The following is a 27,971-nucleotide window of genomic DNA, read 5'->3' on the forward strand; positions in this document are numbered from 1 at the left end:
AATTGTTGAGGTTTTTATTGAGATGGAAGTCAATCAAGAACAATTTAATATAATATATTCCTTTCGATGCAGTGACAGCCTCCCCGAACAGGCGCCGGATTGTGGCGACTAGGGGCTTTTCACAGTAACTTCATTGAAGCCTACTTGTGACAATAAGCGATTTTCATTTCATTTCATGGCGCTCAAGGATATGGCTGATTTAGCGAATACTTAATGACACTCACACTTACGCTCATTTCCCCTCAATCACTCACTCACATTCTCAGTTACACTGACTCTAACATACTTGTCCTCACTGTTCCACAGAAAGACATTTACAGATCTCCCATTTACACCCACTCTCATTATAAAAGTTCCATGGTGACTAATAACCGTAATAGTTGCACTACGCTTGTACAGCCCTAACCCATTATTTGATTGGTTTGACTCTCTGAATCGCTGAGATTTGCCCAATGGTCTTTCACAACTTACTTGTTCTTATTTAAGCATCATTTAAACATTTCTTACTCTCTCTCCAGCCATTAATTGTAAAATATCCCTCTCAAATTCAACCAAGAACATTTCCTTTAACTTACAGCCATAATGTCACTGTGAGGGCCGTGTGTATTGATCAGAAACGAACTGGGTGAAGACCAAATTGTGAGGGAGCAAAGGTGGGAGAGAGAGAGATGAAAACCGGAGGGAAGCAAGGATGGGAGGGAGAAGAAGAGGGAAATGGAGCAGCAGAATCCATAGAATCCCACCAGTGAAGATGGAGGCCATTCGGCCCATTGAGTCTGCACTGGCCCTCCGAAAGAGCACTTCCCGGAGAGAGGGAGGAGAGAAAAAGTATAAAAGGAGAGAGCATGAGCGAGGAAAGGGACCCGGAAAAATGATAAAGTGAGGGAGAGGGATTAAGAGAGAGAGGAAGGGGAGGAGAGGGAAAGACAAGGGAGATAGGAGGAGAGAGAGGAGGTAGAGGAAGGGAATGAGGTGGAGAGGGCGTGGGGAACAAGAGAGGGAAAGGAAATGAAGGAGGGGCCAGGGAGAAATGAGAGATGGGATGGGGCATGAGGGAAAGGCAAGAGAAACGAGAGGGTTGAGGGAAAAGGGACACGAGGGAGGTGAGGGAACTACAGTCCAAAGAAAAAGATGAGAGAATGGAAAGGAGAGGGATCAAGAGAGTGAAAGTGGGAAGGCAAGGGGAGGAAGGGGCACATGGAGGGGCAATTGTAAAGGCAGCACAGAGCCAGGGGCAGTAACAGACGTCAATGGGAAGATAGCAGGATATTCATTGATGTGCAGAGTAGTAGGCAGAGCATTGCACAGATAGGACATTCACTGGCCAGCAAAGTATTTATTGCCAAATTTTGATGAGAAAGGGAGAGCGGAGGGAGGGATAAAAAGGGAAGGAGAGAGAACTGGATTGAGAGAGGGGCAAAGGAAGGTAAAGGGAGAGGGCTAACCTTTAGTAGTTTGCTTCCAGTACAGAGATTATCCCTGGGAATGAGTGTGATAGTGTTGCTCGGAGCACTCTGCTGGTGCTGCAACCTCACTGTCTGCGCCTCTCACATTGCTGCCATCCCATTGGTCCCTCTCTACTCCACTCAGCCTCTGGTCCAGGGATTCTTCATCCGCGGGGCCTGTGCTCAGACCCCGCGGGTAGTCTCGCTCCATACCTGCTGCCGTTCCACAGCCGGCGTCTTCCACTTCCACACTTTCCCGCTGGCTTTTGGGCTGGCCACGCTTGAGGCAGAAGTAGAAGGCCGCTGACAGGAAGACGGCAGAGAGGATGAGTTCCGATCCCGCCATGTAGAAGATGAGCTCGTAGTTCCTGTAAGTGTCAACCAGGTAGCCTGGGGGGAGAAGAGTCCGAGATTCAACCTTGTCTTCAGGCCTCCAGCCAAAACTCTACCCAGAAACAATTGACCACCCAGTTGCCCACCTCAACATCAGAAACTTTGGGCGGGGCACATTTCGGGACCCCGACTTTGGGAATCAAACGGGGGGTCCTCAGCCCGCACTTGGTGGGAGCCAGAGCGGGAGAGCTGTCTTCCTGGATGCAACATCTTAACTGGCTGCTTTCCAAGTTGGCCATCCAATTAATTTACATAGAATCCCTAGAGTGCAGAAGGAGGCCATTCAGCCCATTGAGTCTGCACCGGCTTCTGGAAAGAGCATTCTACTTAAGCAAACGTCTCCACCCTATCCCTGTAACCTTTTGGACACTAAGGGGCAATTCAGCACGGCCAATCCACTTAACCTGCACATCTTTGGACTGTGGGAGGAAACCGGAGCATCTGGAGGAAACCCACGCACACACGGGGAGAACGTGCAAACTCCACACAGGCAGTCACCCGAGGCCGGAATTGAACCCGGGACCCTGGAGCTGTGAGGCAGTAGTGCTAACCACTGTGCCACCATGCCACCCAATGGTGGCAGATGGGCTCCAGTTGCCGCTGAGCCAAGTACAGGGCAGCCCCATCAAGAGAAGTGGGCACTGCTAAGCCGGGTAGATAAAATATGAGGCAATTAATTGTGGTGGCGCCTTTCGTGAGAGTCCAAATAAGTACTTTTTTTTTTTTAAAAGAGGGGCCAGGTAGACAGGCCCCTTTGGTTGATGGGGGACTCCTCCATTTGGGCCCCAAGAGAAACCTGCTGCACCACGTCCTCACATTTTGGGGGAACGAAGCCTCTGGCTCTGATAGCCTGGCACATCTCAGACTGGCACAAGGAATGAGCCTCCATCATGCTGCCAGCCTCCACTTGCAACAGGGACCAGACTAGCGCCATCAAAATGCCAGCAAACACTCTGAATGGCCCCCTCCTTGGAGTCCTGAATATACAGGCTTGCGTCCTTGTAGTGGAGGGCCAATCCAGATTCCTGCCCCCACCCAGGGGAATCTTCCTGCCTACCCACCCACTCCACTCCTCTCCTGTCCCCGGGGCCAGGAAAATCACGTATTTTACATCAGCGCAATGCATTCAAGAAAGTCACAATTGCAGAGACGTTGGTCAATGCAGCGAGCGGAATTATATAACAAATTCTTGGATGAGCTCACTTGTAACTAGACCTGGAGAGTGGGAGTATTGGAGGTATTGAGGTGTGGGGTTAACGGAGAGACTGGGGAGTGGGACTATGCAGGTTTGCGTATTGGCGAGTATTGGGATGGAATGATGGGGGAGGTACAGGGGCATTGGAGATTTGGGCTGGGAATTAGTGAGGTATCAGGTATGGGGCTATTGAGGGTGAGTGTATTGGAGAGTGTGGGTATTGGAGAGTGACATGTGGTCGTATTGGAGAGGAGTGTATTGTGCATTGGAGAGTAAGGTATTGAGTGTTGGGGTATTATGGGGTGTTGGAGTGGGGGTAATGGGTATTGGAGTGGGGGTATTGGGTATGGGGATGTTGGAGTAGGGGTATTGGAGAGTATGCAGGGGGTATTGGGAGGGGGTATTAGGAGTAGGATATTGGGTATGGGGGTGTGGGAGAATTGGGTATGGGGTATTGGGTACGGGGGTATTGGAGTGGGGGTATTGGGTAAGGGGTTATTGGGTAAGGGGTTATTGGGTATGGGGGTGTTGGAGTGGAGGTATTGGAGTGGGGGTATTGGGTATGGGGGTGTTGGAGTGGGGGTATGGGGTTATTGGGTATGGGGGTATTGGGTATGGGGGTATTGGGTATGGGGGTATTGGAGTGAGGGTATTTGGAGTGGGGGTATTTGGAGTGGGGGTATTTGGAGTGGGGGTATTTGGAGTGGGGGTATTTGGAGTGGGGGTATTTGGAGTGGGGGTGTTTGGAGTGGGGGCGTTGGGAGTGGGGGTATTGGGTAAGGGGGTGTTGGGTATGGGGCTATTGGGTATAGGGGTGTTGGGTATGGAGGTATTGGGTATGGGGGTATTGGGTATGGGGTGTTGGAGTGGGGGCATTGGAGAGTATGCATGGGGGTATTGGGTATGGGGGTGTTGGAGTGGGGGTATTGGGTATGGGGGTATTGGAGTGGGGGTATTGGGTAAGGGGCTACTGGGTATGGGGCTATTGGGTATGGGGGTATTGGGTATGGGGCTATTGGGTATGGGGCTATTGGGTATGGGGGTATTGGGTAAGGGGCTACTGGTATGGGGGTATTTGGTATGGGGCTATTGGGTATGGGGTACTGGGTTAGGGGCTACTGTGTATGGGGTATTGGGTAAGGGGCTACTGGTATGGGGCTATTGGTTATGGGGCTATTGGGTATGGGGCTATTGGGTATGGGGCTATTGGGTATGGGGGTATTGGGTATGGGGCTATTGGGTATGGGGCTATTGGGTATGGGGCTATTGGGTATAGGGGTATTGGAATGGGGGTATTGGAATGGGGTATTGGGTGTAGGGGAATTGGGTATGGGGTATTCGGTATGGGGGTATTGGAGTGGGGGTATTGGGTATGGGGGTATTGGGTAAGGGGCTACTGGTATGGGGTATTTGGTATGGAGCTATTGGATATGGGGGTATTGGGTATGGGGTACTGGGTAAGGGGCTACTGGTATGGGGCTATTTGGTATGGGGCTATTGGGTATGGGGCTATTTGGTATGGGGCTATTGGGTATGGGGCTATTGGGTATGGGGCTATTGGGTATGGGGGTATTGGGTATGGAGGTATTGGGTATGAGGTATGGGGCTATTGGGTATGGGGCTATTGGGTATGGGGCTATTGGGTATGGGGCTATTGGGTGTAGGGGAATTGGGTATGGGGATATTGGGTGTAGGGGTATTGAGTATTGGGTATGGGGCTATTGGGTATGAGGGAGTTGGAGTGGGGGTAGTGGAGTGGGGGTATTGGAGAGTATGCATGGGGGTATCGGGTATGGGGGTATCGGGGTGTAGGGTATCAGGGGTGGTTGTTATCTGACCTCTTGTTGTCCACTGACCTGCTGACGGGGGTCCGATGAGCACAGCGACGGCCTCAATGAGCAGCAACAATCCGATGGCACTGGGGAAGTTCTGGGAACCAACGATATCCATCAGAACCTCGAACTGCAGAGCCCCAACCATCCCATAGGTCACACCAAAAAAAACACAAAAAGCGATCATCCCGGTATACGTGGCTGCTTTGGCGCTCAGTACATCCGTCAGTCCATTGCAGAGCATCGAGAAACTGAAGAAATAGGCAACACGAGGGCGGACAGAGTCCAGACCGGCCACCACCCCGCTCAGTGGCCGAGCAAAGATGTCAATGAAGCCAATGACGGAGAGCAGGAAGGCAGCCTCTCTATCAGGGACGCCCGTGTCTTTGGCGTAGTTAACAATCATGATCGGAGGTACAAAAAGTCCCAGTACCAAGATGAACTTGGAGATGGTGTAGATGACAAAGCCTCGATTCCGGAATACACTGAAATCCAGCAGTTTCTGCCTCTTCCTGCTCGCCCCTTTCTTCCTGCCACTCTCCTTGGTGCTGTTGCTGGTCCCACCCTGTTCGTAATTCTCCAATTCCAAGCTGGTGAAGTCGGCCTTGGCGGCCGGAAGCATCTCCTTAGCCTCAGACTTGTCTCTGCTGCCTCCTGTCCGACTCTCAAGGGGCCGCATGATAGCGCCACACGTGCAACAATTGAGTAACAAGCCCCCCATGATGAAAAAGCCCCCCCTCCAGCCATAGTAATCCAGCAGGACCTGTCCAAATGGGGAGAGGGCGGTGAGGAACACCGGGCTCCCTGCAGCTGCTAGCCCATTAGCGAGCGGTCTCCGCTTATCGAAGTATCTGCCCAGCATGATGAGAGAGGGTTGGAAATTCAGGGCCAATCCCAGACCTGGAGGAGACAGAGATAATTAGTCACCTTTAAAGGTGGAGCAGTGCTGCTGGGCTGGATTGCGCGGCAGTGGAGATGGTCCACGGAGGGACTGGAAAGTCCCAGAACGGCTGCAAAATTCCGGCCACTGAGTTTTTTTTCCCCAGCATTTTGTTTTCATTTGTTATTAACGAGCTTCTAGAGTCGTTTCTGAAGGGTCGGAGCGGAATTTCGCAAATTGGTCTGGGTTGTTTGCATCCATGTGACCAAGGTGTGTATAATATTGTGAATCTCAAGTTATCAGAATGCAGGATGGTCTGGAGAGACCACAGGTCTTTATCTTTTTTTAAAATTCATTCATCAGTGATAGGTATCGCTGGCCAGCGTTTATTGCCCATCCCTAACGGCCCCTCAATTGAGTGGCTTGCTAATGTATTTCTGAGGGCGTGGATCAACCACGTTGCTGTGGGTCTGGAGTCACATGTAGGCCAGGCCAGGTAAGGACGACAGATTTCCTTCCCTAAAAGTGATCAGTGAGCCTTTAGTTTCCCGTGAGATTCAAACCCCGGGTCCCCAGAGCAATGCTCTGGGGAATTGTGGATGGGGTTGTGGGAAAGAACGGCAGAGATTTGGGAGGTGACAACAGATTCTTGGACATTCGCCAGGAAAAGGGAGGTGGGTGCTGGGATGGGCGATTGCAAGGATGGAGGGTTCAAGGGTTGGTTTGAGGCAGGATGTGATAATTTTTTTTAAATAAATAAATTTAGAGTACCCAATTATTTTTTCCAATTAAGGGGCAGTTTAGCATGGCCAATCCACCTACCCTGCACATCTTTGGGTTGTGGGGACGAAAACATGGGGAGAATGTGCAAACTCCACATGGACAGTGACCCAGAGCCGGGATCGAACCTGGGACCTCGACGCCGTGAGGCAGCAGAGCTAACCCACTGCGCCACCGTGCCGCCCATGGGAGGTGATAATGATGGATTTGAAGAGGAGGAGGGTAGTTCCTGAGGAGGTCACATTCCCAGTGCTGGATCGTATATCCCGGACCATTCAACATTCCTGATTTACTGGGGCACATCCATAAGGACATCCTGAGCGATCTTGGGATCACTAGGTGTTTTACAGAGTTGGCAGTGAGGGTGGGGCAAGGTCACTCCAACTAATCAATAAATATCACAAAAAAAGTTCAGACTGCCCGATAATCTTTAAGCATTCAGCCTTTCTTGGTTTACCGATGCCACCATACCTGTGACCACTCCCACAGTCAGGTAGAGCTGGGTGATGTTTGCAGAGAACGATGCCAGGATCATCCCGGTGGAGGCCAGTAAACCGCCGATCAACATTACAGGCCGGCAGCCATAGCGGTTCACCAGAATGCTGCACACGGGGCCTGTGACGAGAGAGCAGAGCCAGTGAAGCCTGGGGCCTCCCACAACCACCCAGACACAATCCGTGAGCAGCCATTGAAATATTCAACAAGATTAGGGTTTGACTTAATATCATGTGGAGCTTCCTGGGGGCGGTTGAGATCCAAATGTACAGGGAGTTCAACACCGCCAATGCCTTTAACAACAAACCAACCACAATGGCCACTGTCACTCAGACAAGGCAGGGTGACCAAAGGCTTGATCTAAGAGATGGGGTGGTTTTTAAAGGTGGAGATTGAATCATGGAATCATAGAATTTACAGTGCAGAAGGAGGCCATTCGGCCCATCGAGTCTGCACTGGTCCTTGGAAAGAGCACCCTACTTAAGGCCACACTATATCGTAACCCCACCCAACCTTTTTGGACACTAAGGGCAATTTAGAATGGCCAATCCACCTAACCTGCACATCTTTGGACTGGGGGAGAAAATCGGAGCACCCGGAGGAAACCCACGCACACACGGGGAGAACATGCAAACTCCACACAGTCACCCGAGGCCGGAATTGAACCCAGGACCCTGGCACTGTGAGGCAGCAGTGCAAACCACTATCCCCCCACCCCTGTATGTTTCCAATTACCTTCAATCTTTCTGCTCTGGTTACTGGTAGCAAAACAGCCCTGGCTCCTCTCATCTTTCCACATTATCATAGAATTTACAGTGCAGAAGGAGGCCATTCGGCCCATCGAGTCTGCACCAGCTCTTGGAAAGAGCACCCTACCCAAGGTCAACACCTCCACCCTATCCCCATAACCCAGTAACCCCACCCAACACTAAGGGCAATTTTGGACACTAAGGGCAATTTCTCACGGCCAATCCACCTAACCTGCACATCTTTGGACTGTGGGAGGAAACCGGAGCACCCGGAGGAAACGCACGCACACACGGGGAGGATGTGCAGACTCCGCACAGACAGTGACCCAAGCCGGAATCGAACCTGAGACCCTGGAGCTGTGAAGCAATTGTGCTATCCACAATGCTACCGTGCTAACTTGAACATAATTCAAGTTAATCATTCCTGGTACTGTTCCATAAATCTCTGCATCTTTCCTCATGTTATGGAGCCACAACTCTCCAGCTGGAGCTGAACCATTTTGCTCCCCTTTCCTCTCTGTACTTATTGGGAATCATGTCCTCTTGGGTTGAAAAAAGAACACAAGGGGATTAGGAGATTTGGGTAGTGAACGGGGAACAGACTCCGACAGTTCATCAGCGGGAGCAGTAACAGCCCATGTCACGAAGTTTGGGTGTTCGTTCTGAATCCCGTATCCAGTCCCTTGCCCCTGTGTCCTGCCCAATATTTACCCTCAATGGACACCACAAAAAAAGGGGGCATCTGCTCATTAACATAATGCTGTTCGTAGGATCTTGCCATGCACAAATTGGCCACAGCAAAGAGCACTATATAAATGCAATCCTTTTCTCCCTTCATAATGCCTGATTCATGGGAATTCAGTTAAATGACTAGTATTTCCCCAGGGAACTGAGCCACAGACTGATCTCTGAGAACCCACCTGTGCCATAGAGCATGGCGAGTATGATGGAGGAGATCCAGGCAGTGTCGCTGTAACCAATGTGGAATTCATGCATTAGCTCCTTAAAATACACACTGATGGCTTTTGGGAATGCATAGGAAAATCCTGTAATCACAAAGCAGCCAACAAGGATCATCCATCCCCATCCACCATCGGGGGGTTTGACCGTTGGTGAGGTTCCTGGTCTGGGGTTACCCATCTAAAAAAACAGAATCTGAAAAACAAGAAGCACTTTCAGCAAGCAATTAAATACAGACAGTCAGTGATGGAGAGAGACCCAGACCCATTGGTGTAAACCCAGACCCACCCTTAACCAACAGAAACCCATCCATAAATAAACAAAATCCATCCATACCCAACCCAGACCCATCCATACCCAACCCAGACCCATCCATACCCAACCCAGACCCATCCATACCCAACCCAGACCCATTCATACCCAACCCAGATCCATCCATACCCAACCCAGACCTATCCATACCCAACCCAGATCCATTCATACCCAACCCAAACTCATCTATACCCAACCCAGACCCATCCATACCCAACCCAGACCCATCCATACTCAACCCAGACCTATCCATACCCAACCTAGACCCATCCATAACCAATCTAGACCCATCCATACCCAATCTAGACCCATCCATACCCAATCTAGACCCATCCATACCCACCCCAGACCTATCCATACCCACCCCAGACCTATCCATACCCACCCCAGACCCATCCATACCCAACACAGACCCATCCATACCCAACCCAGACCCATCCATACCCAACCCAGACCCATCCATACCCAACCCAGACCCATCCATACCCAACCCAGACCCATCCATACCCAACCCAGACCCATCCATACCCAATCTAGACCCATCCATACCCATCCATATCCAACCCAGACCCATCTACACCCAAACCAGACCCATCCATACCCAACCCAGCCCCATCCATACCCAACCCAGCCCCATCCATACCCAACCCAGACCCATCCATACCCAACCCATTCCCAACCCAGACCCACCCATACCCAACCCAGACCCATCCATACCCAACCCAGACCCATCCATACCCATCCATACCCAATCCATACCCATCCATACCTAACCCAGACCCATCCATACCCAACCTAGACCTATCCACAATCAACCTGATCCACCCATACACAAACCAGACACATGGTAATATGGGGGATGGGGGTTATCTGAGAGGCAGATAGAGGGGTGTGAATATTGGGGTGCACAGGAATACATTACATGGTGATACACAGGGGTATCGAGGAGGTAGATACACGGGGGTGGTATGTGATGATACATGAAGTATTGGGTACAGAGGGATACACATGAGGTCGGTGAACAGCAAACTATTTGTTAAACACTTTCCCCATTTGAATTTTTCTTCATGCTGTCAGATATGAAACAGGCCCCCCTCACCAACACGGTCTAATACAGAGCACATTGGATTGGATTTGTTTATTGTCACGTGTACCGAGGTACAGTTAAAAATATTTTTCTGCGAGCAGCTCATTAAGTACATGAAAAGAAAAGGAAATAAAAGAAATTACATAATAGGGCAACACAAGGTACACAATGTAACTACATAAGCACCGGCATCGGGTGAAGCATACAGGGTGTAATGTTAATGAGGTCAGTCCATAAGAGGGTCGTTTAGGAGTCTGGTAACAGCGGGGAAGAAGCTGTTTTTGAGTCTGTTCGTGCGTGTTCTCATACTTCTGTATCTCCTGACCAATGGAAGAAGTTGGAAGAGTGAATAAGCCGGGTGGGAGGGATCTTTGATTATGCTGCCCGCTTTCCCCAGGCAGCGGGAGTCCGCGCATGTGCACTACGGCCGGCGCGAGTCTGCGTGTGGGCGTGGGTTCCCGTCACCGCGCCGGCCCCCGGGCAATATGCGGAGCCCTACAGGGGCCCGGCTTGGAGGAACATGGAACCAGCTCGCCCGCCAATCGGTAGGCCCTGATCACGGGCCAGGCCACCGTGGAGGCCCCCCCCCGCAGACAGAACTATCAGATCCCGCTGGGTGGGACCAGAGTAACCCACGTCGGCGGGAGTCGGCCGATCTCAGCGGACACTCGGCCCGTCGAGGCCCAGAGAATCGCCGGAGGGACCGCTTTCAACGGCCCCTGACCGGCGCGGCAGCGATCCCGCGGGCGCCCGAGAATCGGCGGCGGAGAATCGGCGAGCCGGCACCAGGGCGGCGTGGCGCAATTCTCGCGGCCCCCCCCCCCCCCCCCCCGGATTCTCCAACCCGACGTGGGGTCGGAGAATGGCGACACTGATATCCCATAATTTTCTCCTTTTTGGAATGCCATTGGTCGAGCGTAAGTAATGGATGCAGATCATTGAGTTGTGTTTGATGGAGTGAGAGCTAATAAACTCAGGATACTTGAGAGGAAGGGAAGGAGCGAGAGATTGATCAAAGCTGACAGAACAGCATTTTGTGACATTCATTAGTTCAACACAGAGTCCTGGGATTCAGGTTTGAATTCCTGCCTTTAATCTCTTGCGCAGTCGGTACTCAGCAGTTTTGCAATGAAGTAGGGAGTTAGGTGTAAGAGCCAGAGGTGTTAGTGTAATCTCAATCTGGCCCCGAAGCAGTGGTTTTAATGAAGATGCAAATCAGCATTAGAGAATTAGACAAACAAGTGGCAAATGAAACCAGTGTTTGTGACTCAATGATCGATTGTGCGGTTTCTGAATCTAAATCTGATATCTTGGAAAAGAGACAAAACCCTGAGTCTTTGGAGAGAATTACTGTGCTTCAAACATCCAATTATATTAACCCCACTCTGCATTTGCGACAAAGCCACAATTTCCAGAACCAACATTGGAATAAAGATCTTGGGCAAAGATGAGTTGCTCCAGAAGAAGATGGGCGTCACGATCTGCGAGGAGAGACCGATGGGTTAGAAATGGTGAAACACAGAGGCACTGGCCTCTTTTCCGATTATGAAGAGCTTGGATCACGAATGAGGGAAGATTTTCCCCTGGTTGGAGAGTCAGTCAGGTTCGATCATTAATTTAAAACTGAATTACAGAAATATCTTTGCTGGACTTCCGGTGGCGGCATGTGAGAGGAGGCCGCACACCAGGCAGCTCCGGTCAAGACCCGAACATTTCTAGGCCCTTTTGCCCGATTTTCCGAGACATTTTGACAGAAAGACGCTTCTGATCGTTGGCATAGGATTCCGTCGTCGATTAAATGGAGGAAAAAATACCACAAAATACAATTCTTTGATGGAACCGGAGGCCTCGTGCAGTCCATCAACAAACAAAATGGCGGAGGCAGCTTTGTCGACGAAGGCCTCCCTGGTAACGGCAGACGGGGGTGATTGAAAGGGAATTTGAGAAGTACTTTGAAAGGCATTGGAAAGTGATGTCAGAGAGGCTGCTGCAATCGATTGAGGAGGCACTCAGAAGAAACTCGACAAAACCGTCAAAGTAGTAAGGAAACACAATGAGGTGCTTGAGGGAGTGGAGAAAGCCCTGACTGCGCAAGGTGAGCAGCTCGCGGCGTTGGAGGCCGAGAATGGTGGTGGCGGCCGGTCTAAACAAATGATCGAAGGTCAAGGTCTACAACCTAGAAAATCGGTCAAGGAGGTAGAACCTCTGAATCGCGGGGTTGCCAGAGTGGGTGGAAGGCCAGAAGCCCACTGAATCCCAGTCACAGATGTTTCAGAAGATGGTGGGTGAGGTCAGATCTGCGTCCCCATGGAGCTGGACAAGGCCCATCTAACACTACGACAGAAGTCTCGACTAAATGAGTCACCTTGAGCATTTATTGTTCCCTTTCACGGCTTTAGGGAGAAGGAGAGTGTCCTGAAATGGGCCAAAGAAAACCGTGAGTTGAAGTGGAAGGGTAATCTCATGAGGATTTACCAAGATATGGGAGCCGAGCTGGTGAGGAAGCGAGCAGCCTTTACTAAGGTTCAGGCTGCTCTATGTAAGAGAGGAGTTCGATTTGGGAAAGCTGCGGGTCACATATGAGTCCAAAGATTTCTATTCAAGACACCAGAGGAGCGGATACCGTCATTGTAAAACATGGACTCGAGTCAGTTAACCGTATTGGATAAGATCTATGGCGTGGGATGGATGTTGCGATATCCTGTAGGTAGTTTTTGATATTCGCTGATAAAATCTGTTTCTGGTTGTGGGGATAAAGGGGGATTTTCTTTGTGAAACTATAGAACTGATTTTGTTTTACTCTGAGAGGGTATGTGGCAGCCATCTTGGGTGGGCCCTTGACCTGTTTTCTGAATATTTACTGGGTAGTCCCTTGCGGTGGAAATGGCCGATTCCGTGAGGCGGGGGGTTGGGAGATCCCCTATCCGATTGGTCAACTGGAATGTAAGGGGATTAGGTGGCTCAGTGAATAGGTTGAGAGCTCACCTAAATAATCTAAATGCTGATGTGGTGTTTTTGCAGGACACTCACTTGCGGGTTAGGGATGAGACCAGGTTGCAGAGGGGATGGGTGAGCCGGGTGTTTCACTCGGGCTTTGATGGAAGGGCTCGAGGATCTGTAATTCTGATCAATAAACGGGTCCCTCTATCGGTCACTAGGATCGTTTTGGACACTAATGGGCGATATGTGGTGGTGAGTGGGCCGTTCCTTCGCTGTCGTTGGGTCAAAATCCTGGACCTTCCTCCCTAACAGCACAGTGGGTGTGCCTACACCGCATGGTCGGCAGTGGGTTCAGGAAGGGAACTCACCACCACCTTCTGAAGGGCAACTAGGGTGGGGCAAAAATGTTGGCTTAACCGGCGACGCCCCCACCCCATAAATGAATTAAGAAAAAAGATGTTGAAGGGCATTGGGCTGAAGCAGTCGGGGAAACCTCCGGGATGACAGATTTCCCATCGAACTTTACAAGAGATGGGATACATTACACCTGATGTTGGCAGAGAGGGTGCAGCCAATGACATTAGGGCTTCCAGTCCCACATGACCGCTAATACATACTACCACAGTGGTAAAGATGAATGTGCTGCCAAGATTCCTGTTTGTTTTCCAGGCCCACCCGATCTTTCTCCCTAAGGCCTTTTTCCAGAGACAGCGATTTCAGAGTTTATATGGGCAGGGAAGGTGCCGAGGGTAAAGAGGGCCCTGCTACAGACGCTGAGACAGAAAGGGGGGGTTGGCGCTCCCGAACCTGAGCAGTGAATGTGGAGAAGGTCAGGCGATGGTTGGTTGGTTGCGGGGGGGGGCTGGTGGATCAAGATGAAGAGTCATGTCGGGGATCCAGTCTGAGGGTTTTGGCTCCGCTGCCACTAGCTCCGGGGAGGTATTCGGGGAGCCCAGTGGTACAGTCGATGGTCAGGGTGTGGCATCAGCTGCGGAGACACATTGCCTTGGAGGGGATGTCGGTGTTGTCACTGCTGTGCGGGAACCACAGGTTTAAGCCGGGGAGATGGATAGGATGTATGGGAACTGGAGGGAGGCCGGGCTGGTGAGGGCGAGGGACTTGTACTTGGGACGGAAGTTTGCAGGTCTGGAGGAGGGGCGGGAGAGGTTCGAGTGGGCAGGAGAGGTTCGAGTTGCCGAGAGGGGGAGTGAATTTAGATATTCGCGGGTGAGGGACTTTGCACAAAAGGAGTGGAGGTTGTTTCCAGGTTGCCGGAGTGCACCCTATTGTAGCAACTGCTGCTCCTGGATGAGTCGGGAGATGGTAGGATTGGGAATATATACGGGTGATTGGGGAAGTGGCGGGGTCAGGGTCAAGAACAAATGGGAGGAGGAGTTGCCGTGGTGGGGGGGGGGAGTAATAAGCTGGGGACTGTGGTGCAAGGTGATGCGTACGGTGAATTCAACCTCCTCCTGCTCGAGGATGAGCTTGATCCAGTTCAAGGTGGTGCACAGGGTGCAGATGACCCGGGCGAGGATGAGTGGGTTCTTCCAAGAGGAGGCTGATGAGTGTGAGACGTGTGGGTGAAGGCTGCGAACCTTGCGCACCATGTTCTGGGGTTGTGAGATGGTGGAGAGATCCCGGGAGGCATTGTTTGGAACGTTATCTAAAATTGTGGGGTTGGAGGTCAGGCCGGACCCAGTGGTGGTGGCCTTTGGGGTATCGGATGTGCTGGAGCGGAAGGGGGCCGATGTTGTGGCCTCCGCCTCTCTAATTGCCCGGAGAAGGATCTCGTTAAATTGGATGTCGGATACGCCGCCGGGGGTGGCTGGGGGATTTGTACGACTTCCGCCGGTTGGAGAAGATTAAATTTGAGTTGGGATCAGCTGAGGGCTTTGAGACATGGTGGGGGTTGTTCATGACAATGTTTGAGGAAATGTTCACCGTGGGGCGGGGGGCAGTGGAGAAGGGAGGGGGAGGGAAGGGGGAAATTTGTACAAACTGGACTGTGAGTTTGTGGAGTGGGTTTGAACATAGAACATAGAAAAATACAGCACAGAACAGGCCCTTCGGCCCACGATGTTGTGCCGAACCTTTGTCCTAGATTAATCTTAGATTATCATTGAATTTACAGTGCAGAAGGAGGCCATTTGGCCCTTTGAGTCTGCACCGGCTCCTGGAAAGAGCACCCTACCCAAACGCAACACCTCCACCCAACACCAAGGGCAATTTTGGACATTAAGGGCAATTTATCATGGCCAATCCACCTAACCTGCACATCTTTGGACTGTGGGAGGAAACCGGAGCACCCGGGGGAAACCCACGCAGACACGGGGAGGACGTGCAGACTCCGCACAGACAGTGACCCAAGCCGGAATCGAACCTGGGACCCTGGAGCTGTGAAGCAATTGTGCTATCCACAATGCTACCGTGCTGCCCTTAAGAACAAATAAATCTACACTATGTCATTTTACCGTAATCCATGTACCTATCCAATAGCTGCTTGAAGGTCCCTAATGTTTCCGACTCAACTACTTCCACGGGCAGTGCGTTCCATGCCCCCACTACTCTCTGGGTAAAGAACCTACCTCTGATATCCCTTCTATATCTTCCACCATTCACCTTAAATTTATGTCCCCTTGTAATGGTTTGTTCCACCCGGGGAAAAACTCTCTGACTGTCTACTCTATCTATTCCCCTGATCATCTTATAAACCTCTATCAAGTCGCCCCTCATCCTTCTCCGTTCTAATGAGAAAAGGCCTAGCACCCTCAACCTTTCCTCGTAAGACCTACTCTCCATTCCAGGCAACATCCTGGTAAATCTTCTTTGCACCTTTTCCAAGGCTTCCACATCCTTCCTAAAATGAGGCGACCAGAACTGTACACAGTACTCCAAATGTGGCCTTACCAAAGTTTTGTACAGCTGCATCATCACCTCACGGCTCTTAAATTCAATCCCTCTGTTAATGAACGTGAGCACACCATAGGCCTTCTTCACAGCTCTATCCACTTGAGTGGCAACTTTTTTTTTGTTCTTAAAAAATAAATTTAGAGTTCCCAATTCTTTTATTTTGCAATTAAGGGGTAATTTAGCGTGGCCTATCCGCCTAACCAGCACCACTTTGGGTTGTGGGGGTGAGACCCACGCTGACATGGGGAGAATGTGCAAACTCCACAAGGACAGTGACCCGGGGCTGGGATCGAACCTGGGTCCTCGGCGCCGTGAGACAGCAGTGCTCACCACTGCGCCCCGTGGGTTTGTATATGTTGTTTTTTGCACACGTGTTTGTAATAAAGCATGTTCAGAAAAAAAAGAATTTTACAAGAGATTTGCGGGTCAGCTGTTACCACTGATAGCAGGCGTGTTCAATGATTCCTTGCCTGGGGCAGCATTGCTCGATGCACTCTCGCAGGCCTTCATCTCCCTCATTTAGAAGAAGGATAAAGACCCAACAGAATGTGGATCACATCAGCCCATTTCCATTTTGAACGTGGACCCCAAGCTTCTGGCACTGAGATTGGAGGCACGTGTCCCAGACGTAATTGCAGAGGGCCAGACAGGTTCTAACAAGGGACGACATTTATCTGCTAATATAGGCAGGTGCTGAATGTTATCATCCCACCCTGTTCAGCTTGTGAACCAGGGTGATTATCTCGATGGATGAGGAAAAGACCTTTGACAGAGAAGAATGGGAGTACCTCATTGAGGTGCTTACAAGGTTTGGACATGGGTAGAACTTTATTTCATGAGTTCAGCTATTGTATAGATCACCCAAGGCAAATGTTTCTAGTAATGCGATGAGCTCGGGGTACTTTCTCTTGAATAGAGGCTCGAGGTAGGGGGTACGAGGCAGGGGTGCCCACTGGCGCCACTCCTGTTTACACTGGCGATTGATCCCTTGGTCATTGCGTTGAGGTCTTCAGGGGAATGGAGGGGGTTAAAGCTGGGGGGGGGGGGGGGGGGGGGTGCATAAGGTGTCTTTGTACGCTGATGACCTGCTCTGGTTGCGGGGGTGAAACCCACGCAAACACGGGGAGAATGTGCAAACTCCACACGGACAGTGCCCAGGGCCGGGATTCAAACCCGGGTCCTCAGCACCGCAGTCCCAGTGCTAACCAATGCGCCACATGCCGCCTGATATCAAAGGAACAATGAAGCTACTGAGGAGCTTTGGCTCCTTTTCGGGGCACAAACTGAACCTGGAGAAGAGTGAATACTTTCCGGTTAATCCCCCAGCGAGGAGAGCCAAAAAAGTTGCCTTTTCGTCTTGCCAGAGGTAGTTTCCGTTATCTGGGTATCCGGGTGGCCCATGATTGGTCTACACTTCATAGGTTAAATTATACAAGTCTAGCAGGCAGGCGAGCGGGTGGTGACGATCAAGGAGAAGTGGGAAGGCAAGTTGGGATGGAAGATCAATTGGGGTGTATGGAGTGAGGCACTGCGTAGGGTAAACAGAACCTCCTCCTGTGCAAGGGTGAGCCTGATACAGTTCGAGGTGGTGCACAGGGTGCATATGACTCGGGCGAGAATGAGTGGGTTATTTCACGGGGTAGCAGATGAGTGTGAGAGGTGTGGGCGGGGGCTAGCGAACCATGTGCAGATGTTTGGGGTTGCGGAAAATTGGGAAGATTCTGGGCGGGAGTGTTCGTGGTCTTAGCCAGGACAGTGGAGGGGGAGGTGGACCCGGACCCTTTGGTGGTGATATTTGGGGTTTCAGAGAAGCCGGGGCTTATGGAGAGGAGGAAGGCCGATGTCATGGCCTTCGCCTCTCTGATTGCACGGCGGCGAATTTTACTGGAGTGGCGGTCGGCATCGCCACCGGGGGTAGCGGCTTGGTTGGGTGACCTGTACCATCCCCCCCTCCCCCCTGCGGTTGGGGAAAATAAAGTATGAGTTAAGGGGCTCTGCAGGGGGGGGGGGGGGGGGTTGAGAAAAGGTGGGGGATGTTTGTGACCGTGTTTGAGGAGCTGTTCGTCGCGGTGGGGGGGGGGGGGTGAAAAAGGGGAAAAGGTTGTACAGACTGAATACTTGATTGCTGGGAAGTATGGAAGTATGCTTCCCAGAGTGATTATTTGCTGTACCCTGTTTTGATACATGTTTATAATAAAATACATTAAAAACAAATTATACCAGTCTGGTGAGTGGAGTGAAGTCGGATCTGAAAAACTGGGATAACCTTCCGCTGTCCGTGGTGGGCAGAGTCCAGATTGTTAGGATGAACATTCTTCCAAGATTTTTCTTTTTGTTTCAATGCCTCCCTGTTTTCCTCCCTAATACTGTTTTTGACAGGATTAACAGGTTACTGACCTCTTTTATTTGGGCGGGTAAGTCTACGAGAATCTGTAGGGTGTTCCCACAGTCGGGGGTCTGGCATTACCCAACTTGCTCTTTTATTGGGCGGCCAATATTGAAAAGGTGCTGGGGTGGTTGGGGGACCGAATTCCGTCTGGGGTCAGATGGAGGAAGGTTCATGTGAGGGCTCAGGTTTGCGGGATTTGGTGACGGCCTCGTTCCCGTTCTCCCTGGCGAAGTATTCCTCGAACGCGGAGGGGATCTCTGCTTGTGGCTATTGGGCCCTATCTGTGACAATCATTTGTTGGTGCCGCTCAGTCTGACGTTTGAGTCGTGGAGGGGACAGGGCCTCAAGGGCCTTGGGGATGTGTTTGCGGAAGAACGATTTGCCAGTTCGGATGAGCTCTCAGTTAAATTTCAGCTGTCAGGAGCACACTTGTTCTGTTACTTCCAGAAGCCAATTCTATCCGGGAGGCCTGTCTGACATTTGGTCCCGCAGCCCACCCTGCTGCCGGGATCTGAGGGGGGCAGCAGTCAATTATCGATGGGCAGATCATGTCAACAGAGGGAGCTTCGCTGGGTGAGAGCAAAGTGGGTGGGAAGCTAGACTGGGTGAAGAGGTGTGAGGCCCTTCGCAGGATGAACTCCACTTCCTCCTGTGCACAGCTTAGGCTGATTCAGCCCAGGGTGGTACATGGAGTAACTAACCAAGGCAAGGCTGAGTGAGTTCTTCGCGGACGTGGAGGACAAATGTGGGCGGTGCTCTCGGTGGCCTTTTGGGTCTCCTTTTCTTTTTATAAATTTAGAGTACCCAATTCTTTTTTTCAATTAAGGGGCAATTTAGCGTGGCCAAGCCACCTAACCTGCACATCTTTGGGTTGTGGGGGCGAAACCCACACAGACATGGGGACAATGTGCAAACTCCACATGGACAGGGACCCAGAGCCGGGATCCGAATGGGTCTCCTTCTTTAACACCATGTCAGCGATTCATTTAAAAAATAAATTTAGAATACCCAATTTCTTTTTTCCAATTAAGGGGCAATTTAGCGTGGCCAATCCATCTAACCTGCACATCTTTGGGTTGTGGGGGTGAGACCCATGCAGACACGGGGAGAATCTGCAGACTCCACATGGACAGTGACCCGGGGCCGGGATCGAACCTGGGTCCTCGGCGCTGTGAGGCAGCAGTGCTGACCACTGCCCCCACTGTGTCCATGTCAGCGATTCTCTATCTGAGTCTCGAGCCTTGTCCATTGGTGGCCATTTTAAGGGTGCCAGACTCGACGGGACTGCAGACTGGGTTGGAAGCGGACATTCTGGCCTTTGTCTCGCTGATAGCCCGGAGGCGAGTTCTGCTGGGATGGACATCCTCCAGTCCGCCCAATGCCTCGGCCTGTTTGGTGACCTTATGGAGTTTCTGTATCTGGAAAAGGCCAGGTGCGGTATTAGGGGATCGGTGGAGGGATTCTACCTGAGGCCGCAGCAATTCATTTCCTACTTTAAAGAATTAGTCGGCATCAGCCGGTAATGGAGCTGGAGTTGTGAAACGACTATATGACAGGTTGTGTCAGCCTTGTTCAGTTCTGTGTTTTTTTGTGGTTACATTACACTATGTATCATCGACTATGTCCTGTGTTATTAATTAAAATTTTAATTAAAATATTTATTTTTTAAATGTCTTTGCTGAGAATTTTATTGACAAGACTTTTCTTTTATCGTTAGTTATTAATTCATGGGATGTGGGTTTCCCGATAAGGCCGGCATTTATCACCCATCCCTAATTGCCCCTTGTCAAGGTGTCACTGAATGTCCTTTGAATCATAGAATCGCTACAGTGCAGAAGGAGACCATTTGGCCCATCAAGTCTACAACAACCGCGCCCTATCCCTGTATTCCCATTACCCCACCTAACCTACTTAAACTGCTGCAGTCCATGTCGTAAAGTAAAGTCACCATAGTCCCAGATGACCATAGGTTAGTTTTCCTTTGAGAGGATGAGCTGACTGGTGGTAATTTAACCAGAGGATCACCATACCACAGGCCAGGCCAGGTAAAGGTTGAGAAGGCAGGGCCTTCATGAATAACCTCATCCGGTACGGGAATTGAACACGAATCAGTCATCTGCCAACTGAGCTAAACCAGCCCCAGTCCATAATTGCCCTTCAGAAGGTGGTGCTGAGCTGCCTTCTTGAACCCGCTGCAGTCCGAGTGGTGTAGGTACACCCACTGTGCTGTTAGGGAGGGAGTTCCAGGATTTTGACCCAGCGACAGTGAAGGGACGGTCGATGTATTTCCCAGTCAGGATGTTGAGTGGCTTGGAGGGGAACCTCCAGATGGCGGTGCTCCCATGTATCTGCTGCTCTTGTCCCGCTAGATAACAGAGGTTGTGGGTTTGGAAGGTGCTGTCGAAGGAGCCTTGCTGAGTTGCTGCAGTGCAACTTGTAGATGGTACACACGGCTGTCACTGTGCGATGGTGGTGGAGGGAGTGAATGTTTAAGAGGATGTATGGGGTGCCAATGGGCTGCCTTGTCCTGATATAAGATATAAAGTGACATTGTTCTAGAGGCAAAAACAGCCAGATCTAAAGTTGCAGCTAGATTGATCGAGGGGTTCACAGGAACATATAAACACAAGGAATATGAGCATGTGGACCATTCAGCCCATTTGAGACTGTTCCGCGTTCAACACAATCATGGCTCACGAACAAAGATAATTATCCTGAGCAGATCAGGAAGTAACCAAAAATGCATCATCTCCAAATCCAGAGAACTGGGTTAGAAGATGTTGGAACGTATTCCGTAGATTCAGGAGTACAAAGCCCTAGTTAAACCACACCTGGAGAACTGTGAACAGTTCTGGACAGCACAGTTTAGCAGAAGTATATTAGCCTTGGAGAGTGTGCAGCGTATTTTACTGGAGTGAAAGCTAGGCTCCAAGAGCTAAATTCAAAGAGGCAAATAGGCTAGAAAAACAGAGGGATCTGAATGTACAGATGGACAGATCACTGAAAGTAGTGACCCAGGTTCATAAAAATGCAAACAAAGCCTTTTCGGTTCATTTGTAGGATAAAATTGAAAAAGAGAGGTGTACATTCCGTATCGAATCTTGCTCTCAACCTACACTGAGCACAGTGCTGGTCTCCCATCTATTACAAAAGGAGATAGAGGCACCGGAGAAGGTGCAAATAAATGCTGAGGGACTACACTGCTCAGGAAATAATAAACGGCCTCAGGAAAGATGTTTCCACTTGTGCGAGGGGAGGAGGGCCAGAATTAGGGGCCAAAGATCAAAGGTAAATCCAGTAAATCTGATAAGGAATTCAAGTTAAAGAGCATTACCCAGAGAATTGTGACATGAACAGCGAAGGACAGCTGGATAAGTATGTGAGTGAGAAAATCATCACCGTGTGTGTTTATAGGGTTGGAAGAAGTTAATTACCAGCATGGAAGAGTTAGCCTGAACGGCTTGATTCCGCCTGTACATTACATTCTACATAATTTACAGATACGCACTGCAGGGGCAGCACGGTGGCGCAGTGATTAGCACTGCTGCCTCACGGCGCCAAGGTCCCAGGTTCGATCCCGGCTCTGGGTCACTGTCCGTGTGGAGTTTGCACATTCTCCCCGTGTTTGCGTGGGTTTTGCCCCCCACAACCCAAAAAAGATGTGCAGGCTAGGTGGATCGGCAACGCTAAATTGCCCCTTAATTGGAAAAAAATAATTGGGTACACTAAATTTAAATAAATAAGTAAATAAATAAAATAAAGATACACACTGCAAACACAAAAATCCAACCAGATTTATTCATAAAAGTAGCACTCAACACAGCTGCAGGAATGCGCAGGGCGCAAATACCAACCAGAATGTGTCGCCTCTTTTTTGAATTTTATGAAACAAAACAATGCAAAAACAACAAAAACAATGACACCCCCACTCTATCAACCAACACCCCAATACCTCAAATTAAAACCCCTCCACTAACCCCCCTGCAATTCCCCCCACCCCCCTAGCAGCTGACGGCAACCAAACTCTTTAAAATGAAGAATAAACAGACCCCATCTCTTGTGGAACTCCTCAATTGTCGTTGTCGTCACCCCCCCAGGGTAAACTTAACCTTCTCCAAATACAGGAACGTCATCAGGTCTCCCAGCCGCTCTGAGGCACTTGGCGGAGAGGCTGACCTCCACCCCAACAGGACCTGCCTGCAAACAATTAGCGAGGCAAAGGCTAAAGTGTCTGCCCCGCTTCTGTCTACAGCTCTGGGACGTCCAAATATGGCCCCCAGGGGACTAGGCTCCAAGTGCAAGATCGCCATCATGGTGCGAGAAAATGACCCCTAAAATTTCTCCAACTTTGGGCAGGACCAGGACATATGTAAATGATTGGCTGGGCCCCTCCTACACACCTCGCGTGTCCTCCACCCCCTCAAACAACCGGCCGATCCCCTACCTCATCAGGTGCGCCCTGTGCACCACCTTTAACTGTATTAACCCCAGCCTCACACGCGAGGTTGAGGCCTTCACCCTCCGCAACACCTCACACCACAACCCCTCCTCCAATGCCACCACCAACTCCTCCTCCCACTTGGCCTTAACCCCCTCCAAAGAAGCCATATCCGTTTCCAAAATCTTCCCATAAATCACCGAGATGACCCCCCCCCCCCCAACCCCATCACCAACAATACCCCCTCCAACAACGAGGAGGGTGGTGTCACTGGAAAAGTCAGGAAGACCTTCCTTGCAAAATCCTGCACCTGCATAGAGGGATACGGCACAAGGAAGTGCTGAGGGTTTTGGCCAAGGTTAATATCATGACCGGTACAGGCTTGGAGGGCCGAAGGGCCTGTTCCTGCGCTGTATTGTTCCTTGTTCTTTCTTTAAAGTCCTTCCTCCGTTGAATCCAAAACTTCCCTGCCAACTCATCCAAACTCGCAAATCGCCCTTCCAAAAAAAAAAAGGAGTGAGTCCTTCATTTCCATCACCACCCCACTCCTCCCATCCCCGAAACCTAGCATCCAATCTCGCCGGCTCAACACATGATTCTCTCGAACCGACATCAGCTTCGACACCACCCCTAACTTAAAATGCTGCTGAAATGACCTCCATATCTTCAGCGTGGTCACCGCCACCCGACTTCCCGAGTATTTCCCTGGGGCAAACGGGTTGTGTCGCCTCTTTAACATAATTAAACATCACAAGGCATTTCACAGAAGTGTCAGTGAACACATTTTAACTAAAGTCTCGGCCCAAGAGTTGGATTACAGACATGGGGGAGAGTGAGGCCTTTGGGAGGATTTGAAAACAGGGGTGAAAATTTTAAAATTGATGTATCTCAGGAGCAGAAGCCAGGGCAGGGCATGGAGCAGAGGATTGATGAGTGAATTAAACTTGGTCCGAGTCAGGATACAGCTACACGGTTTTGGATGAGTTCGAGTTTTCAGATGGGGCAAGTTCGAGTGCTACCGGGAGAGTGCTGCTATAGCCAAGTTGAGAGATAACAAAGGTTTGGGTGAGGTTCTCACATGAGCTGTGTCGGGGCAAAGTCAGGACCTATTACCCACATGGAAGTTTGCTATCTTGGGAACAAAAAGGACAAAGAACATAGAACAGTACAGCACAGAACAGGCCCTTCGGCCCTCGACATTGTGCCGAGCTTTGTCCGAAACCAATGGGTCGGAAATTCAGCTCAGGGTCAAATTAAACATCAGGGTTGCAATCAACTTGGTTCAGAGTTAGATAATGGTCAGGGTGAGAATGGTCACAAAAGCAGAATTATTCTAAACTTGGAGAAATCAATGGAAGCGAGGGATAGCTGTTTGTTGAAAGAGACTGAGAAAGCCTTTCGCCAAATACAAAAACAAAGGTCTTCTTCCAAACAACTTCCACAGCAAAACACCTTGACCCGTTGCCACAGGGTGGTAGAAATCTTGAGAGAGACAGCCTCCAAGGAATGGAGTAGGAGAGCTGTGAGACTGACTTGACCAGAAATGTCCCCATTGAAATTCTCATTTCCCAATTAACCCACGGTCATTTACAATTTATTTTAAAATATTTTCAGTTGGACCCTGCTGGTCAGTGAGTGAGTAGGGACAGCAGGAATAGAGTGCACAGGCCTGGTGTAACCCAGAGTTGATCAAGGCCAACCCAGTCCAGCAAGATCCCATCCTATCCAACCTGACCCAGTCCAGCCCAGGCCAGCCCGATCCAACCTGACCCAGTCCAGCCCAGACCAGCCCAATCCAACCTGACCCAGTCCAGCCCAGACCAGCCCGATCCAACCTGACCTAGTCCAGCCCAGCAAGACCCAATCTAATCCAACCTGACTCAGTCCAGACCAGCAAGTCCCAATCTAATCCAACCTGACCCAATCCAGACAAACAAGACCCAATCTAATCCAACCTGACCCAGTCCAGACCAACAAGACCCAGTCTAATCCAACCTGACCCAGTCCAGACAGGCAAGACCCAATCTAATCCAACCTGACCCAGTCCAGACCAGCAAGACCCAATCTAATCCAACCTGACCCAGTCCAGTCCAGACCAGTGCAGCCCAACCCAGCCCAATCCAACCTGACCCAGTCCAGACAGGCAAGACCCAGTCTAATCAAACCTGACCCAGTCCAGTCCAGACCAGTGCAGCCCAGCCATATTGATCAAATTGAAGTTGACCGAATCCAGTCCAGACTCTTAGCTCCTCACTGGAGTTCAGCTTCAGGTCACTGTTAACTTCTCCGAGGCAAATGAGAAAATGGGCCTTTCACTAAATAACAAAAATGAAGGTCTTCTTCCAAATAACTTCCACAGCAAAACACCTTCACCCGTTGATTAAGATCGACGTTGAGATCCTGGAAAATGGATCATTTTCCATATCTCGGGATCCTCCTCTTGACAAAGTCCGATTAGGACAATAAAATCTATCACCACCTTCAATGTGAGAGCTGACTGAGAGAAACAGTATTCGAGGGCCAGGATCACAAAGCTAGGACAAAGTTCACGGTTTACTGACAGCGGTGATACCGGTGCTCCTGTATTGTTTGGACACTTGGAGACCCACAGCTGGTGCCTCAAAGCAGTGAAAGAAGTACGACCCGAGGGGCCTTTGCAAAATCTTCCAAATCCAGTAGCAAGAAAGGCTGCCTCCAACAACCGTGTCCTCTCCCAAAGTAACATGCCCAACATCGAGGTGCTGATTGCTCAACACTCTGTTGAGCAGGACATGTTGTCCGTGTTCCTGACCCCAAAAGCAACAGCTCTCCCCGGAATCCGGTCGGTGCAACGGGATCCCAGGAAGACACCGCAAACGGTTTTGGGATGTCCTCAGAATATCCCTGAGTCAAACCCCCAGAATCAGTGACGGGTCAAATGTTCATTCGGCGGCACAGTGGTTAGCACTGCTGCCTCAGCGCCAGGGACCCGGGTTCAATTGCATCCTCGGGCGACTGTCTATGTGGAGTTTGCACTTTCTCCCCGTGTCTGCGTGGGTTTCCTCCGGGTGCTCTGGTTTCCTCTCACAGTCCAAAGATGTGCAGGTTAGATGGATTGGCCACGCTAAATTGCCCCTTAGTGTCCAGGAATGTGCAAGTTAGATGGGGTTACAGGGATAGGGCGGGGGAATGGTCTTTGATGGGGTGCTCTTTCAAAGGGTCGGTGCAGACTTGACAGGCCGAATGGCCTCCTTCTGCACTGTCGGGATTTTATGTTCCAAACACATGGAGAGACTGAGGTGAGGTTGAGACGGGGGAGGCGGAGCAGAAAACTCCAAACAGACTCATGGACACAACCCTCCAAAACCCACAGATTGTGCACTGGATTTATCAGCCCTCTGAAAACCCCGGGAGGGGAAATCTGAGTGGAAGAGAATCCTCCTGGATTATAGTGACATGAAAGGGAAGGAGATCTGATTTAGACACAGATGTTGGCTGTACCCTTGGGCACTGCCCTCATTCCGAGCCTCACTGACCAAGGGTCCTTACTCAGTCAGGATCTTGTCCCTGTGGGTGAACACAGTCCCTGCTGCCTCCAACCTAAACACATCCTGGGAACCAGACAGACACCACTCTCACCTTCTTCCCCCAACTCAATTCAAACCTTCACTCTGGAGCTGTCTCCATTGTCTCTCTCATCCTCACCACCTGCAGTGATATCCCACCCCACAGGTTTCAGCTGGCAGTGAAATGGTTCATGGGTTTTGAAGACCAGTTGGCTGAACTCACTCTCCAAGGAGTTACATCGATGGAGTTGAGGTTGACTCACCTGCGATGCGCTGCCCTGTGGAGGGGGTCCCCGCTCTCTCTCGCTCTCTCTGCTGCCCAAAGTTCTGCAAATTCTCCAGCCGATCGCAGCTCAGTTTCAGGCTCCTTCTCTCTGTGATCCTCTGCGACTCCCTGATCCAGTCAAATGCTGGCTACTGCCTGTCACCTCACTTTGTTAACACTCCCTTTGGCACGGAATGAACCGATTTATGAGAAAATCCCAGACTTTTGGCTATCGAGAGATTTCACATCCTGCTGGCTGGGAAGGGTTGGGGGGGGGGGGGGGTGGGGGGGAGAACAACACTGCTCTTCAAACCTGAATCCTCCTTAATAAAATCAATGCAATGTAAAAGTATAATCATCAAACGTACCCATACATAACACACCTTCTTCCTTCTAATCTATTTTACCCCAAACAATCGGCTCGTGTGGTATTGGTTTTTAATGGCCTTGGCTGATTGTTTTCTGGGACAGAATTCCCTTCCACAGGAATTGCTGCTCCAATGTGGTTTGAGAGGCACAAGAGAGGCAACGCGAAATAGAAGCAAGTGTAGGGGGTACGGGGGGAGGGGGGGCGGGGGGGGGGGGGGGCAAGGCAGGGTAATGGCCCAAAGTCATGATGCTTGCTTGGAGAGCCGGCGCAGACATGACGGGCCAAATGGCCCATTTCCTGCGGCGTTGTAATTCCGAACAGCAGAGGTACCCTCCGAGACCCTTCATAATGTTCGGAGAAAGTGGCTAGCACTGTTGCCTCACAGCGCCAGGGACACGGGTTCAATTTCGGCCTCGGGTGACTGTCTGTGTGGCGTTTGTACGTTCTCCCCATGTCTGCTTAGGTTTCCTCCGGGTGCTCCGGTTTACCCCCACAGTCCAAAGATGCGCAGGTTAGGTGGATTGGCTATGATAAATTGCCCTTAGTGTCCAGGAATGTGCACGTTACAGGGATAGGGAGGGGTAGTGGGCCTGAGTGGGGTTGTCTTTCAGAAGATCAGTCAGACACGATGGGCTGAATGGTCTCCTGCACTGTAGATTCTATGAAACCTGTTCAAATCGAACCTCAGAGGAGACATTTTGTTGAAGATCTTTGTCTCGCTCTCAGATCCGCCTCAGATTCGCAAGATTCTCAAAGGGAACAATATCTGATACTGTATGGGAACACTCCCAGTGCACGCACATTGCCTGTTTGCCAAGGAATTGGCCAACTTACACATGTGACATGAATATCTGGCAGTATTGGCCAACCCAGAGATACATATCTGTAAGTCCAACAGAGGCACTGGGATTGACACCGTTCTCATCGATGGGTCCAAATGCGTATCCATTGCACTGGCCACTAAGCATTACTGTTACAAATAA

General features: G+C 50.6%; 1 protein-coding gene across 1 annotated transcript; it reads right to left on the reverse strand.

Annotated features, from left to right (window-relative positions):
- Positions 1-26,856, reverse strand: slc16a8 (solute carrier family 16 member 8). The gene is made up of 5 exons (XM_072492094.1): positions 26,617-26,856; positions 8,690-8,924; positions 6,997-7,140; positions 4,890-5,765; positions 1-1,835 (listed from the first exon to the last, which is right to left on the reverse strand). The coding sequence occupies exons 2-5, from the start codon at positions 8,907-8,909 to the stop codon at positions 1,474-1,476; spliced, it is 1,602 nt and encodes a 533-aa protein (XP_072348195.1). The 5' UTR covers positions 8,910-8,924; positions 26,617-26,856; the 3' UTR covers positions 1-1,473.
- Between the last annotated feature and the right edge of the window lie 1,115 nt (positions 26,857-27,971).

This window comes from Scyliorhinus torazame, chromosome 29 (genome assembly GCF_047496885.1).
Source record: "Scyliorhinus torazame isolate Kashiwa2021f chromosome 29, sScyTor2.1, whole genome shotgun sequence".
NCBI classification, from domain to species: Eukaryota; Metazoa; Chordata; class Chondrichthyes; order Carcharhiniformes; family Scyliorhinidae; genus Scyliorhinus; species Scyliorhinus torazame.